The 15,980-nt window shown below is 42.9% G+C and overlaps 1 protein-coding gene across 1 annotated transcript; it reads left to right on the top strand.

Annotated features, from left to right (window-relative positions):
• Positions 1 to 8,879: 8,879 nt before the first annotated feature.
• On the top strand, positions 8,880 to 9,535 carry Pth (parathyroid hormone). The gene is made up of 3 exons (XM_051149249.1): positions 8,880 to 8,965; positions 9,086 to 9,175; positions 9,364 to 9,535. The coding sequence occupies exons 1-3, from the start codon at positions 8,880 to 8,882 to the stop codon at positions 9,533 to 9,535; spliced, it is 348 nt and encodes a 115-aa protein (XP_051005206.1).
• Positions 9,536 to 15,980: the final 6,445 nt, after the last annotated feature.

Raw genomic sequence — 15,980 nt, 5'->3', positions numbered from 1 at the left:
TTTATTCAGAAAATGAGTGTCATTATTGTGATTCTAATCAATAATATTAAATCAGTTCACAAAGTAGTTTCACACACAATATTTTATACAATGCTTTCAATAAACCTATGGGATAATTTATATCTAGCTTCTCTGGAAATTAAGAATTTATGTAAATTGACTTATCCTAGAGCATTCAGTTAATAAGAGGCAGAGCTATGAAAATGACACACGTTCCACCCAGATTCTGTGTTTCCACAGAACGGTATTGTCAGGTGGATATGAGGACCTACGTCTAAGGCCATTTATTAACTCCAGGAGGAAGTTAACAGAGTCCTTTCCTTCAGGAGTCCTCCCCTCCCACCCCACCTGCCCCACGCCCGTTACAATGAGCATACATTGCTACTGACAATTCAAAGATACATTTGGCTTCATGTGTTTTACAGTTCGGCCTGCCTCAGAATTCTTTGTACTTCACGGGAGCTAGGCTGACAAATGCGGGGGCCAGAGAACAGATGGAGCTCCACTCTGTTCACTGCTGAGATGCATGGGGAAAGGCGAACCCACTGAGGGATAAACAGGGGGGTATTTCCCCCCTCAAATTTATATTCAGTATACATTTGGGAGAGTACATGTGCTGTGGTGTGTGTGTGTGTGTGTGTGTGTGTGTGTGTGTGTGTGTGTGTGTACACATATACATATGGTGTACGTACCTATGAAGGTCAGCCTCAGGAGTCGTAAGGAGGGAGCCATCTATCTTGGTTTTGGTTGTTTTGTGTGCTTTGGTTTTTTGTTTGTTTGTTTTATTTTTTTGTTGAGGGTTGTTTGTTTTTTGTTTTTGTTTTTTTGAGACAGAGTCTCTCTCTGTCCAGTAGCTTGCTGATTAGGCTTGACTGGCTGGCCAGTGAGTCCAGGGATCCAAGTGTCTCCACCTCCCCAGGCCTGGGATTATAAACCATCATCCGGCTTCTTAATATCTATTTACAGGGTCCTAGGACTTGACTTCAGGTCCTCATGCTTTGCGTGGTAAGCATTTTACCAATTAAGCAATCTCCGTGGTCCTCAGGGTCACTGTAGTGTCCGTAAACCATGCCACCAGGGAATCTGGCATAGGGCTAGAGCAAGGGGGAGATTTGGAGGGGGGCAGGGTTCGAGACAGGGTTTCTCTGTGTAACCTTGACTGGTCTGGACTCACTTTGTAGACCAAGCTGGCCTTAAACTCATAGAGATCTGCCTGCCTCTGCCTCCCCAGTGCTGGCATTATGGGCGTGCGCTACCATGCCCCGCTGAGCAAAGTGGAGATGTATTCTAACCCGGGAAATCTCATTCTTAGTAAAGATTGGCCCCTCCCTGTTCCGTGCCAGTGTGCCCTGGCACATGTAGTCTTGATCCCTGAAGTAGTCATGTAGCCTGGTGCCTGGAAATCTTCTCCACGTGAATAAAACAAGCGCCGCCAGCATCCCAGTCCCAGTGATTGGCACTCCTGAGCCAAGTCTGTTTTTCCACAGTGTTTTAAATACATAAAGGAAAGAATCAAAATCCACAACTCGTTGCCTCCTGTGGCTGGGCAGTGGTGATGCACAGCTCTAATGCCAGCACCCGGGAGATAGAGGCAGGCAGATCTCTAAGTTCAAAGCCAGCCTGGTCTACAGAGTGAGTTCCAGGAAATCCAGGCCTACACAGAGAAACCCTGTCTCAAAAGAACCCAAACAAAAAAACAAAAAAAAAAAAAAAAAAAAAAAAAAAAAAAGGGCTGGAGAGATGGCTCAGAGGTTAAGAGCACTGCTTGCTCTTCCAATCTTCCAAAGGTCACAAGTTCAAATCCCAGCAACCACATAGTGGCTCACAACCATCTATAATAAGATTTGGTGCCCTCTTCAGTGCACAGGCAGAATACTGTATACATAAATTAAATTTAAAAAGAAACACACACACACACACACACACACACAAAGTAAGAGAGAGGGAGAGAGAGAGAAGACAACTGGCTGGAAAGGGATGTGAAAGGCATGTTTTAATTATGTCACATCATGAGGCAGAGGCAGAGGCAGAGGCAGGCGGATCTTCTGAGATCATGTCTTTTCTTCGTTTCCTTAAGAAACCGTGGAGTAGATGAAGTCTGAGGGAAACCTGTGATGAGGAAACATGGTGGGGGCGGGGCACTTTCCATCTTTCCTCTGGTCACAGAGAGAGTTGTGCAGAGGCACCTGCACCACTGCGCCTTGCTTATCCAAGTCATGACTTTCCCGAATGAATCCCGGTTTAAAAAGTGGCAAGACAAAGACAGCCTTGGCTGGAGTAGGGGTGTCCCCTCTCCGGCACCCGGTTTCTCACCATTCCCCTCACTCCCTGGTGCTGAGGAAACGTCTGTCCAAGCAGTGTGGGCCACCTTACCACTCTTCCAGGCCACACGAGCATGCGCGTCAAAGACTGAAGTCACGTGCAGACCTGAATGTTCACTGACAGAAAGGATGAAAGCCACATGTGGTTGCCTGGGTATTTTACCTTGAAACGGTTCTCTGGCTGTGGTGGATAACCAGGATTTGTAGGTTTCATGACTTTGAAAAGATCTATGGTTTATTAAATGCTGCTTTTTAGAGAGACATACTGACAATAGCCATCCAAAAAAAAAGTTTATAGGGCTGGTGTGCCGATGCATGTCATTGAAGGATCTCCGAGTTTGAGGCCAGACTGGACTACATAGCAAGGCCCTATCTCATGTTAAAATTGTGGGGCAAAGGGAACATTAGGAAGGCATGTAGTGCCAGGTGTGATGGCACAGGCCTTTAATCCCAGTACTCGGATGGCAGAGGCGGGAGGATCTCTGTAAGTTCGAAGCCAGCCTGGTCTACAAAGCGAGTCCAGGACAGCCACAACTACACAGAGAAACCTGTCTCGAAAAACTTTCTAAAAAAGGAAGGCATGTAGTACATGTCCGTTGGACTGTGGTGGTAGCTATGCTTGTGTGCACATGTCTAAAATCTTCAAACTGTATATAGTAAGTATATGCAGCTCTTTTTATGCAGCAGCTTTTTTTTTTTTAATTCCAACCAATCTTTTCTTTTAAAAATTGAATGCAGTACAATCTACACACTGCATGGTGTTAGTGGAGTTACAGCTATGGTTTTCCAGCCCCAGAAGCTACTACTCAGTGCTAAGTCCCAAAGCCATAGAAAACCCTAATGAGCGAAAAGAGGGAAACACCACCTCTCTCCACCTAGACATCTCCTGTAAAAGAACACAACACATGGCCCTTTATCTTTCCCAAAATGCAAGGACTATACTAGCTGGGGTATACCTGATTTCAGAGAATTATAGATTTTTTTTTTTTTTTAGATCTGAAGTTTTCAAAGCGAAAACCATTATGCTCAGCTTTTCTCTGTTGCCGTGTCATCAGCTTCCTGTACCCACATAGCCCTTAGCCTTCAAAGCCTCAGTGATGCCCTTCTCCCTTCGGCCTGAGATCCCACAGCCTGATGAGTTAGAAAAATCATGTGTCGAATCTTTGAAGCCATCTCCCTTATTCGTAAGAAATCAAGCCATCCTTTGAAAAACATCTGAAGGACAAAAATCTTGCTAGCGCTCACAGGTTTACAGTGTAGAGAGCACTGAGTGACAGCTCAGCAGCACGGTGCCCTCCACAGTTCTGTAGAGCCACCATTTCCTTTTTCCTCCTCCTCCCACCACCTGCTCAGTCTTCAGTCTTTGTGGCGTCCATGCCTCTGCACGCGATGTTCTATCCTTTCTCACTTTGTCTGGTGGAAAAATCCATCCTCAACCTTGAAAGTACTGCTATGTAAAATAGCCCTCAGAAGTCAGTCACCCCTTCTTGGAGCTTTTTTTGTTGTTGTTGTTTTTCGAGACAGGGTTTCTCGGTGTAGCCTTGGCCATCCTGGACTCACTTTGTAGACCAGGCTGGCCTTGAACTCACAGCGATCCGCCTGCCTCTGCCTCCCGAGTGCTGGGATTAAAGGCCTGCGCCACCACACCCGGCTACTCTTGAAGCTTTTTATAAGCTTTGTTCTGATCTCTAAGGGAACACCTGTCACGTTATGACACAACTACATGATAAATTTAAGGTCAGGGCTACTGTCTTTTTGTTTGTTTGGTTGGTTTTTGGTTTTTGGTTCTTTGAGACAGGGTCTCTCTGTGTAGCCTTGGCTGTCCTGGACTCACTTTGTAGACCAGGCTGGTCTCGAACTCACAGAGATCCACCTGCCTCTTCCTCTCAAGTCTGGGAGTAGCCCAGGGCTACTGTCTTAATCATCTATTGATTAGTATAGTCAATGCATTTTGAATGAGGAATAAGAGTTGTTGTCAAATTGCCTTACGTTTCTGTAAAAATAGCATGATAACATTGTTGCTTTTAGTATGAGTTTCTTTTCTATTAATGTGATAGGAGAAAGAATAACAGCATGATTATGTCAATTACCACAAATTCACCTGAAGAATTGGAGACAAAGTCCTACAATCAGAATGTCAAGTGTGACTTTAGTGGCAAAGGTGTTTCCTTAACTAGGTACCTTTTCAGTTCTCCTTTCTGTCACTGAAGCATAACAGAAAAGTTGTTTGTTTAAATAACTTAGGGAGGGTAAATCTAGGAACTTCTTGCATGGGGATGAGGATATATCCTAAGCCCCAGAAGAATCATTTAAAAAGATTAAAAGAGGGCTGGAGGGATGACTCAGAAGTTAAGAGCACTGGCTGCTCTTCCAAAGGTCCTGAGTTCAATTCCCAGCAATCACATGGTGGCTCACAGCCATCTATAATGAGATCTGGTGCCCTCTTCTGACATGTAGGTGAAACACTGTATATATAATAATCAGTAAATAAACCTTTTTTAAAAAAGATTAAAAGAGCCAGGGCACAGAGGTGGCACACACCTTTAATCCCAGCACTCGGGAGGCAGAGGCAGGTGGATCTCTGTGAGTTCGAGGCCAGCCTGGTCTACAAAGTGAGTCCAGGACAGGCAAGGCTACAGAGAGAAACCCTGTCTCGAAAACAAAACAAAAAGATTAAAAGACAGCTGAAGGTTCAGTGGCAGGCCTCGCACCACAGCGATCTCATCATGGGTGTCCAGCGTAACAAAAAAAAAAAAGAAAACAAGAAGGCTATTACAGTTGAAAGAGACCTCTCAGTTATCAACCCAGTCCTCTACAGTGCATGGATCACTATATAATGCCTGATAAATGCTTAGCTAGCTTTCACTAGAAACTTCCATCGCTGGAAAACACATTACTCAGGCAGGTAGGTATATGATCCCCTATTCTGACAATGATAATGTCTAAATTGAGCCCCAATCACTAGCTGTGACTGAGTCTGTCCATCCTTCCTAATTTCTTTTAAATTTCAGTCTTTGCTTCTTCACCCTGCTCTTCCTGACCCCCAACACCCACCCTCAAAGACAGGGCTTTTCTGTGTAGGCCTGTCTGTCTTGGAACTCGCTCTGTAGACCAGATTGACCTCAAGCTCACAGATCCACCTGCCTTTGCTTCTTAAACCCCAGGGCAAATCCTTCCATACAGAGCTCTGTAAAGAACGGTCTACAGCTGTGTGATCACCCCAAAGCTTTTCCAGTGGTTCTACTCAACCACTTTTTATATTGTTCAACTTTTCCACCAAACTAATTTACGTACTTGGAATACATTCCAATATGTCTCTAATGTTTCTAAAGCGAAGCCTGAAACATACTCCAAGTATCTGTGGACAATTTTCCAGAACAGCACTAACGTATGTTTACTATACCCCTCATCCATTATTCCACACTGTTCAAACTCATCTCGAGTGCAGTTGTACCTTGGCCATGGTTGGCAGCGAGAGGTGGGTAAAGCCTGGGTGTGACTAGAGGTAAGAGAATTGATCTACTTCTGAGAATGGCGCTCTAGCTGAGAGCCAAGCTGTTGCTGCGTCAAGAACACTGATGGGGTCTAAACAGCCGACGAGCAACACTTGACGTGAGGGAAGTGGCAGCATCACCTGCCTATTAGGGTTTGGGACAGGATCTCGGTCACTGGTTGCAGAATCAGGACTGAATCCCCAGCAACAGAGCTGGCAAAGCATGAGACAAAGTAAGTAAAGAAGACTAGAGCGGAAAGGACCACATGTGATAGAGTGGAAAGGACCACATGTGAAGAGGAAACCGAAGTAATAAGAATTGAAGAGTATTAGGAAGTCATAAAGTCATTGAATTCCATCATCTCCACATCTCTGAGTGTAAGATGCTTGTGTAAAAGCTGGAGTAACAACACATCCTCTGGCCGGGCGTGGTGGCACACGCTTTTAATCCCAGCACTCAGGAGGCAGAGGCAGGCAGATCGAAGCCAGGCTGGTCTAAAAAGTGAGTCCAAGACAGCCAAGGCTACACAGAGGAACCCTGTCTCAGGAAAAAAAAAAAAAAAAAAAAAAAAAAAACACCACCAACAACAAAAACAAAAAACCACACCCTCTGAGGGACAACTGTAATAGTTATCAGAATAATGTATACAAAGAAATGTCGCCGGGCAAGGTGGCACACACTGTGATCCCATCACTTGGGGAGGCAGAGGCACGTGGAAGTGGTAAGACCTGGAAGCAAATGTCTTTAATCCCAGCACTCATGAAGCAGAGGCAGGTGGCTGTCTGTGAGTTTTATGCCAGCCTAGTCTCTACACATTGAGCTCCAGGCCAGCCAGGGTTACATAGTGAGGCTCTGTCTCAAATATTTAAAAAATATAAACTCAGTATCATCAATTGTGTCAGAAATTTCTAGGTACTAGCATTTGTTGCAACTCCTTTTGCAGGTCCATTACCAGCACCTTGCTCTTTTTCTTCTATTATCTAATTATCTGAAACTTTGGAGGAGTGGGCACCGCCCAATGAGGGTATGTGGCTGCTCTGGTCCTATGAGAGAGATCCAGGGAACCAGGAGTGACATCATCTGTGGCAATAAAATCCTCTTCTTGGCGAGCAAAAGGCCTACATATGAAACTCAGACTTGAGGCGCTGCAGTCCAACTCCAGCTCAGCCCGGCATCAGTTGGTGGTGCTCCTGAAGGCTCTTCTCTGAAGTCACTGTTTGGTAAGTGTTTTGAAGGAGTCCCTCAACTGCCCTCCTAAGCTCTGTGAGGGTTAGATAATTGAGCAACCTTTTAATACTGCTATTTCCTACCAATATTATGCTATTTTTTTCATTGAAAATGTTAAGGGAAGGTGAATTTTGCTAAATATAAAATGTAGCAAAAAAATTAATTTATGGCAAGAAAGTCATGAATCATCTATTTTTATGATTAAAGTTTCTTGAGATGCCTTATTTTTAAAGCCACCTGAAAGTACAGAAACTTGCTGAACATTGGCATGATACATTTTAGTGGTACCCTTATCAGAAATTTGGAATAAAAAGCAGGCTGGTGGCGAGACAATAATTCTGATGTAAAAAGTCAACAGTAAATTACCACATGGGGTGTATGTCTATTTTCCTGCAGGGTAGATTCTAAGTGATATGGCTTCTAAGGAGCTGAGCCTGCATTCAGCGGTTGAAAATGTTTTTCTTTCCCCATTGAATACTCATTTCTTTTACATAAAGAACCGTATTTTCTAATTTTTAAAAATTTCGTGTGCATCTTAAGGATGTTTTGGTCATTTCAGCTCTTCTTGTGGCATTCCTAGGTAAGAAGTTTAAGCCGGGCGTGGTGGCGCACGCCTTTAATCCCAGCACTCGGGAGGCAGAGGCAGGCGGATCACTGTGAGTTCGAGGCCAGCCTGGTCTACAAAGTGAGTCCAGGACGGCCAAAGCTACACAGAGAAACCCTGTCTCAAAAAAACCAAAAAAAAAAAAAAAAAAAAAAGAAGTTTATCTTCCTCAAAAGAACAAGGAGATAAAGCAAGGATGTCACTAGGTCACCAGGACTACGCTAGGACTAGATGCTCCTGTCCACCAGCTGCCGTGCTTGGGACTGACATAGTGCCCAAGGCTTTGCTACTCCACCTATAGCTTTGCAGTGAGTGCACAGCGAAGAGAAATGGTGCAGGCTGTAAGGTCTCCTATGCTACGCTTAAGGGTGCTGATTCCTCTTAAAAGAGAAACATGCTGGGCGTGGTGGCGCACGCCTTTAATCCCAGCACTCGGGGCGCAGAGGCAGGCAGATTGCTGTGTGTTTGCGGCCATCCTGGTCTACAAAGCGAGTCCAGGACAGCCAAGGCTACACAGAGACCCTGTCTCAAAACGCACCCCTCAAAAAAGGAGAAAGATAATTCTGATTGTGTGTCACTTAAAAAGTAGAATAGTGAGTATTTTTTCAAGGGCTACTATAATAATGTCCGCAGCCATGGACGTGCAGCTTAAGCCAATATGCATATTAATATATGAGCAATAAGAAAGAACTAGAAGTTATACTAAACTATAACTGTTAAGTTGAAGCTAAAAATAAAATCCTACAAATTTGGTATTTCTGGCTGTCGTGCTAGCATCTGAAAACAAGCTTAGTCATGGAAATAGTGTTTGCTAAGTAGGGATTGTTTACCTAATTAGGAGGTTGGTGAATTTCAGGCCTAATATAAGTGTGTAGTTATAGCCAATATAGATATGGGAAGAAACCATCAAAATTGCTCTTCATTAAGCGTGTGTTTTAAGTATCACATGTTAAAATGTGTACAAGAAATCTGGGAAAGCTACCTCAAAAAGTCATGCATCCACCTTCTCTAAGCTATGTGATGTGTCCACGTTACATTACTAAAATATCTCTTATATAAAGAAGCTAACTCCAAAAACTCATGAAAGATAGCTCCGCTCATGGCGGCGACCTCAGCTAAAGACTGCTTGCTGAGGCAGTTATGAGTAAGAACTAATGGTACTGTACTTACATACTTTAGAACACGGACAGTCTTTAGAAAATATCTCAGTGTCGCTTCCCCCTTTTAGGAACGATGACGTCTGCAAAAGCCATGGCTAAAGTGATGATCATCACGCTGGCAGTTTGTCTTCTAACCCACACAGACGGGAAACCTGTCAAGTAAGTGCTGCAGCGCGCCTGCCCTGGGGAGCTTGGACTGGAGGCTTTGCATGCAGTGGGGCTTTGATGCTGTGGGCACGGGGAGCTAATGGAGTGGTCCCGTGTTTCCGTCCTCTCCAGGAAGAGAGCTGTCAGTGAGATCCAGCTCATGCACAGCCTGGGCAAGCACCTGGCCTCCGTGGAGAGGATGCAATGGCTGAGGAAGAAGCTGCAGGATGTACACAGTTTTAAGCCGGGCGTGGTGGCGCACGCCTTTAATCCCAGCACTCGGGAGGCAGAGGCAGGCGGATCACTGTGAGTTCGAGACCAGTCTGGTCTACAAAGTGCGTCCAGGATGGGCCAAGGCTACACAGAGAAACCCTGTCTCGAAAAACCAAAAAAAAAAAAAAAAAAAAAAGAAAGGATGTACACAGTTTTGTCAGTCTCGGAGTTCAAATGGCTGCCAGGGAAGGCAGTTACCAGAGGCCCAGCAAGAAGGAGGAAAACGCCCCGGTGGACGGCAGTCCTAAAAGTCTTGGCGAGGGAGACAAAGCCGATGTGGATGTCTTAGTTAAGACTAAATCTCAGTAAATGCTGGTTTGCTCTAGACCGTGCGGGGCGACGACACTGCATGCTGCTACGGGTTCAAGCTCCATGAAGCTCACCAAGTGCTAATACTTCTAGTGTAACGAAAACCTGGAGATTTTTTTTTTTTTTTAAATTCCACTTTGGCTCCTTTAAGGTCTCTTTCAATGATTCCAGCCCAATGTGTTCTTCTTTCTAAAGCACATTAATGCAGAACCCATGAAAGAATAAAATCTCTCATTTCCACTTTTCTCCTTAAATACAAAATAAAACTTTAACGATCATGAATCAAATGAGCAGTGCTGCTTGCTTGTTAAAACTGTGTCTCAGGGCTGGAGAGCTGGCTCAGAAGTTAACCGTGCGTACTGCTCCCTCAAATGACTCGAGCTCGGTTCCCAAGACTCCATCAGTGGTTCGCAACCACCCAACTCCAGGAGGACCCAGTGCCCCTGGCCCCTGCCAGCGCTTGTACCTGCTCATGTGCGCATACGACATACACTCCCACACATTGATAAGTAATTTAAGACAACAACAACAAAAAATTCTGAAATAAATCCCATGTCTCTTGTCACAATGCACACCCAAATGCTTTTATTGACATGAGTTTGTAAAACAACACAAGGAAAAAAAAATTGTCCTTAACTCAATTACCTCCGGCCAATATTTTGGTCACTGTCAGTTTTTAATTCCAGAGTGCTAGGTTCCCAAACTCACATTAGCTGGTATTTCTCTCACCCTTTATTCAGGAAGCCAAGAGAGATACTTAGGAAATGGACAGAAACCTTTTTTTCTTTCTTTCTTTCTTTCTTTCTTTTTTTTTTTTTTTTTTTTTTTTTTTTTTTTTTTTTTTTTGGTGGCCTGAAACTTGACTGCGAAGCATTTGCCTTCACATAAACTCACAGAGTATATTTGTACTCTGAAGCCCCAACTGTAAGGAATGGAAATATAGTGTTTATCGTTATTTAGTATCCATCATGGGAAATGTACTCATTTCTCTTGTGTTGCACAGACACGGTCCTTGTCTTTGCGGAGGCCTCAGATTTTGGCATTAATTCGTAATAATCTTGAGGAGTTCTAAGTGGGAAAAAATGACCGGGTGTGGTGGCGCACGCCTTTAATCCCAGCACTTGGGAGGCAGAGGCAGGCGAATCGCTGTGAGTTCTGAGGCCAGCCTGGTCTACAAAGTGAGTCCAGGACAGCCAAGGCTACACAGAGAGACCCTGTCTCAAAAAACAAAAAAAAAAAAAAACAAAAAAAAGAAAAAATGAAAAAAGAAAAAGAAAAAATGATAAACTCAGGCAGTGGTGGCGCACGCCTTTAGTCCCAGCACTTGGGAAGCAGAGGCAGGCGGAGCTCTGAAAGTTCGAGGCCAGCCTGGTTTACAGAGTGAGTTCCAGGGCAGCCAAGGCTACACAGAGAAACCCTGTCTCAAAAACAAAAAACAACAGCAGCAGCAACAACAAACCCCACAGCATACTACAGGGGTGCAAAATACAGACCCTACAGGATTTAAATCAGTGACACATGGCAAAATATTATGCAATAATGGAAATATTCCACACTCTGTGCTGTCTGCAGCGATAGTCACATTCATACTCATGTAAAATGTGGCGAATACGGCTGTGAAAACTGATTTAAAATTTGATTAAGTAGCAGCTTGTAATCAGTATTGGGCCTCCAAGCTGGAGGCCCTTCAAACACCTACAGGTTTTCACTTCCAGTCACTTAGTGGCATAAATTAGATATTATAAATGCCTGTTATAAAATCAAACTGATTTGTTGTTTGTTTTCTTTTTAAATACTAAAACAACTTCTTCTTCTTCTTCTTCTTCTTCTTCTTCTTCTTCTTCTTCTTCTTCTTCTTCTTCTTCTTCTTCTTCTTCTTCTTCTTCTTCTTCTTCTTCTTTTCTGGGTTTTCGAGACACAGTCTCTCTGTGAAGCCTTGGCTGTCCTGTACTCACTTTGTAGACCAGGCTGGCCTCGAACTCACAGAGATCCATCTGCCTCTGCCTCCCAAGTACTGGGAATACTAAAACTTACTATTTAAAAGTTTTATTAAAATGTATGCCTGATTTCTTAAAAAAAAATAAGGATAAAAAGTTTGGGTGTAGTGGCATAGGCCTTTGATCCCAGCACTTAGGAGGCAGAGGCAGGCACATCTCTGCAAGCCTGAAGCCAGCTTAGTCTATACGTCAGGGCTACGTGATGAGCGTGTGTCATAAAAATAAAAAAGATGGACAGATACTCCTTATTGTTCAGGTTAAACAGCAGAACTTTCTTGTCAATACCTCTTTGATCACATAACCTATGTTCTACTTCTTCTCTCATATCTAAATATTTTTTATATTTTATATTTATATTTATTTTTTGACTAGTCTAATGTTATATTTTCCAGGTGTTTTTTTTGTTTTGTTTTGTTTTTTGTTTTTTTTGTAAGACATGGAATTCATTTTTTCAGCCTAAGCCCAATCTTCCCATTTTTATTTTCTGTTAGTCAGCATCTAAATTAGTTTGGATAATGAAATTGATATTAGAATGATACAAAGTATTTTCACTTGAATTAACTAGAAACTTCAACTGTCAATTGGTTTTTTGAGACAGGGTAGTTCTATGTGGCTCTGGCTGTCCTGAACTCACTTTGTAGACCAGGCTGGCCTCAAACTCAGAGCAATCCATCTCCTGAGTGCACCACCACACCTGCCTGATATTTTCTTCTTAAAACACAACTGCAATATTTGGGAGGTATGTTAAAGTTACACATTTGTTTTAGCATGAATTATTGTCTTTATTACCTTATCTCATCTAGTCTAGGTGCACTGTAAGGTTCCAAATTGACTCTCATCTCTTTTTTGTTGTTGTTGTTTGTTTGGTTTGTTGGTTGGTTGTTAGCCTTGGCTGTCCTGGACTTGCTTTGTCACAAGCCGGTCTTGAACTCACAACAATTCACCTACCTCTGCCTCCCGAGTGCTGAGATTAAAAGGGAGCACCATGACACCCGGGCCCCTCATCTCTTTTTATTATAGGCTACATTTTTCCTCTGTTTTTTATGCAGCTAATGTTAATTAATAAATACTATATAGATCTGTGTCTATCCTGAAGGGAACCTAAGGTTTTATTATTTTTCTAGTTGATAATATTTTTGTGCAGAAGAATATTCAGTTTTCCCTTACACCAATAATCTTGTTAGGTTCATTTATTAATTAAAATTGTTTATCTTTTGATAAAGTTTTTTCTATACTCTTGATCATACAAATAGTGGCATATTTATCTCTTTTCTCTCTCTTTTTTTTTTTTTTGTTTTTTTTTTTTTTTTTCGAGACAGGGTCTCTCTGTGTAGCCCTTGGCCATCCTGAACTCACTTTGTAGACCAGGCTGGCCTCGAACTCACAGCAATCCGCCTGCCTCTGCCTCCCGAGTGCTGGGATTAAAGGCGTGCGCCACCACGCCCGGCTTCTTTTCTCTCTCTTATTACACATCTTTGTTATAGTTTTATCCAGTACCTATAATATTTATTAATTTATTTATTTAGGTTTTTTGAGACAGGGTTTCTCTGTGTAGCCTTGGCTATCAGAGACTCACTCTGTAGACCAGGCTGGCCTTGAACTCACAGCAATCTTCCTGCCTTTGCCTCTGGAATGCTGGGATTAAAGGTATGTGCCACCATGCCCAGCCCAATTTTTTTTTTTTGTTTTTTTTTGTTTTTAAATTTGAGAGATGTTACAGTTCTTCCTTAATCTATTCTTAGTTTTATTCATTTATTTATTTATTGGTTTTTTGAGACAGGGTTTCTCTGTGTAGCCTTGGCTATCCTGGACTCGCTTTGTAGACCAGGCTGGCCTCAAACTCACAGAGATTCACCTGCCTCTGCCTCCTGAGTGTTGGGATTAAAGGCATGCACCACCACTGCCCAGCGGTGTGTCAATAATTTCTCCAGAAAAGAAGGCTCTTAACATACTATTATAGTCTTTTTCATAACTAGTCTGCAAAAAGCTCTTAGGAAATATAAAGAAGCACTGGACTTTTAAAAATGCCTTCCCTATGAACACATATAATTTTCACTTCTAGTATGTTAATTTCATAAATTAAATATTTTATGTGCTTATAATTAAATTCCACAACACAAATTAGGGTGTGTGGTTTTTTTTTTTTTTTTTTTTTAGCTTTATAATCACTTTATTTATTTCGTTTCGTTTTGTTGTTTTGTTGTTCAAGACAGAGTTTCTCTGTATAGCTTTTAGCTGTCCTGGAACTCTGTAGTTCAAGGCTGGCCTCGAACTCATAGATCCATCTGGCTCTACCTGCTGAGTGCAAGGATTAAAGCATGAGCCATCACACCTGGCTCTTTTGTTTTTTTTTTTTTTAAAGACATGTTTTCTCTGTATAGCCCTGGCTGTCCTGGAACTTGCTCTGTAGAGCAGGCTGGCCTTGAACTTATATAAAAAGATCTGCCTGCCTCTGCTTTCCAAGTGCCAGATTAAAAGTGTACACCACCACCGCAGGGTTTATAGCCACTTTATAACAGAATCCTTGAAATGTAATATGAATTTTATATTTGAGTTTTAATTTTAAGCTAGCAAAGCGTGAAAGCATGACTTTTTCAGGAAGATGGATAGAGAGAGACTGCATCTCACATGCAGGGTATTTGTAGGGCATGACAGGAGAAGAAGAATTGTGATAGGGCAAGAAGAGATCTATAAGAAGGTGTATCAAGGTCCTAACTTCCTCTCCTGCAGTTTCTGCTTGGGTGCTCACAGTCAGAACAAAAAACTCCATCATTGTCTCGAGCCTTTGGCCGGATGCCTTCTTTCAACATTCTTTGTGGGGGAAAGCTCTCCCTGTGTAAATTTCATTAGAGCTCATTGTCAAAGTGAGAAATAGAGAGTTTTAGGAGAAAAGGCAGATTTTAAGGTAGTTTTTACATCTGGACTATATGTAATATTTAAGGGCAGTGGTGATCAGCCAGAGATCTTTGAAATTTTGTCAAGCAAAGCCTCAACCGCTGCTCTGGATGTCTAGAGATCATGCTGGATAATCAGAGGTCTCCGAGACTTTGTCAAGCAAAGCCTCTATGATTTGTCCTCATGTCTGACAGAGGGGGAACAAGAGAAGGTAATGGGCCAGGCAATGGTGGCACACGTCTTTAATCTCAGCACTTAAAAGGCAGTGGCAGTGGGCTGGAGAGATGGCACTGACTGCTCTTCCAGAGATCCTGAGTTCAATTCCCAACAACCACATGGTGGCTCACAACCATCAACAATGTGATCTAAGGCCCTCTTCTGGCCTGCAGGCAGGCAGAACACTATATATATAATAAACAAAATTCTTTTAAAAAATAAAAACAAGAAGAAGGGGGGCAGGCGTGGTGGCGCACACCTTTAATCCTGCGCTCAGGAGGCAGGGGCAGGCAGATCGCTGTGAGTTAGAGGCCAGCCTCATCTACAAAGTGAGTCCAGGACAGCCAAGGCTACACAGGGAGACCTTGTCTTGAAAGAAAAAGAAAAGAAGAAGAGGAAGAAGAAGAAGAAGAAGAAGAAGAAGAAGAAGGAGGAGGAGGAGGAGGAGGAGGAGGAGGAGGAGGAGGAGGAGGAGGAGGCAAAGGCAGGTGGATCTTTATGAGGCCAACCTGCCCTGGGAATGAATTTCAGGACAGCCAAGTGCCCCGGCCAGAAGGGTTCAACTAATGCTCAGGAGAAGAATTTTCCTGTATAGGGACAGAACACAAGTCACGAAGAAGGGGGCAAGTCTGCATTCTGATCAAAACCCCATTTATTGAGAAATTTCACAGAGTTTTTATAAGGCAGAGGGCAGGGAAGCATATTGCTATGACAACCCAGCTGCAGGCTATCTCAAGATGCGAGGAATTCCAAGCAGGTCACAATATCCTGCCACACTGAATATTTTGCTATCTTTATCTAATCTAACTATTAAACTACAACAGGGTGGCTCTGTCTAAACCTTACCTTTAGTCTAACTGCTGAACCACGACAGGGTCAGCTGGTGTCTGGTAAATGGCCGACTGCTGGAGAAATAGGAATCTAGGCTCCGACAAGATGGCTGAACATTGGCTATATAGCCCGTCCCCAACAGCCAAAGCTACACAGAGAAACCCTGTCTCAAATACGAGAGAGAGAGAGAGAGAGAGAGAGAGAGAGAGAGAGAGAGAGAGACTAAATAGACATCTTTTCTTTGTAAATAATGAAGTTTATTGTATGTTTATTACAATCTTATATAAAATATATATGGTTTGTTTAAAAGATTTTGTGTATAAGGGTGTGTATATACCTAGAGGTAAGAGTTACAAGCAATTGCGACCTGCCTGACGTGGGGGCTGGGGTATGAATTCATGTACTCTAGAAGAACAGAAAGTGCTCTTAACTGCCCCACTTAAAACACACACACACACACACACACACACACACACACACACACACACACACAAAAATAAAATTAG

Source organism: Acomys russatus, chromosome 7 (assembly GCF_903995435.1).
Source record: "Acomys russatus chromosome 7, mAcoRus1.1, whole genome shotgun sequence".
Classification (NCBI taxonomy): domain Eukaryota; kingdom Metazoa; phylum Chordata; class Mammalia; order Rodentia; family Muridae; genus Acomys; species Acomys russatus.
This window is presented reverse-complemented; position numbering and strand designations above follow the sequence as displayed.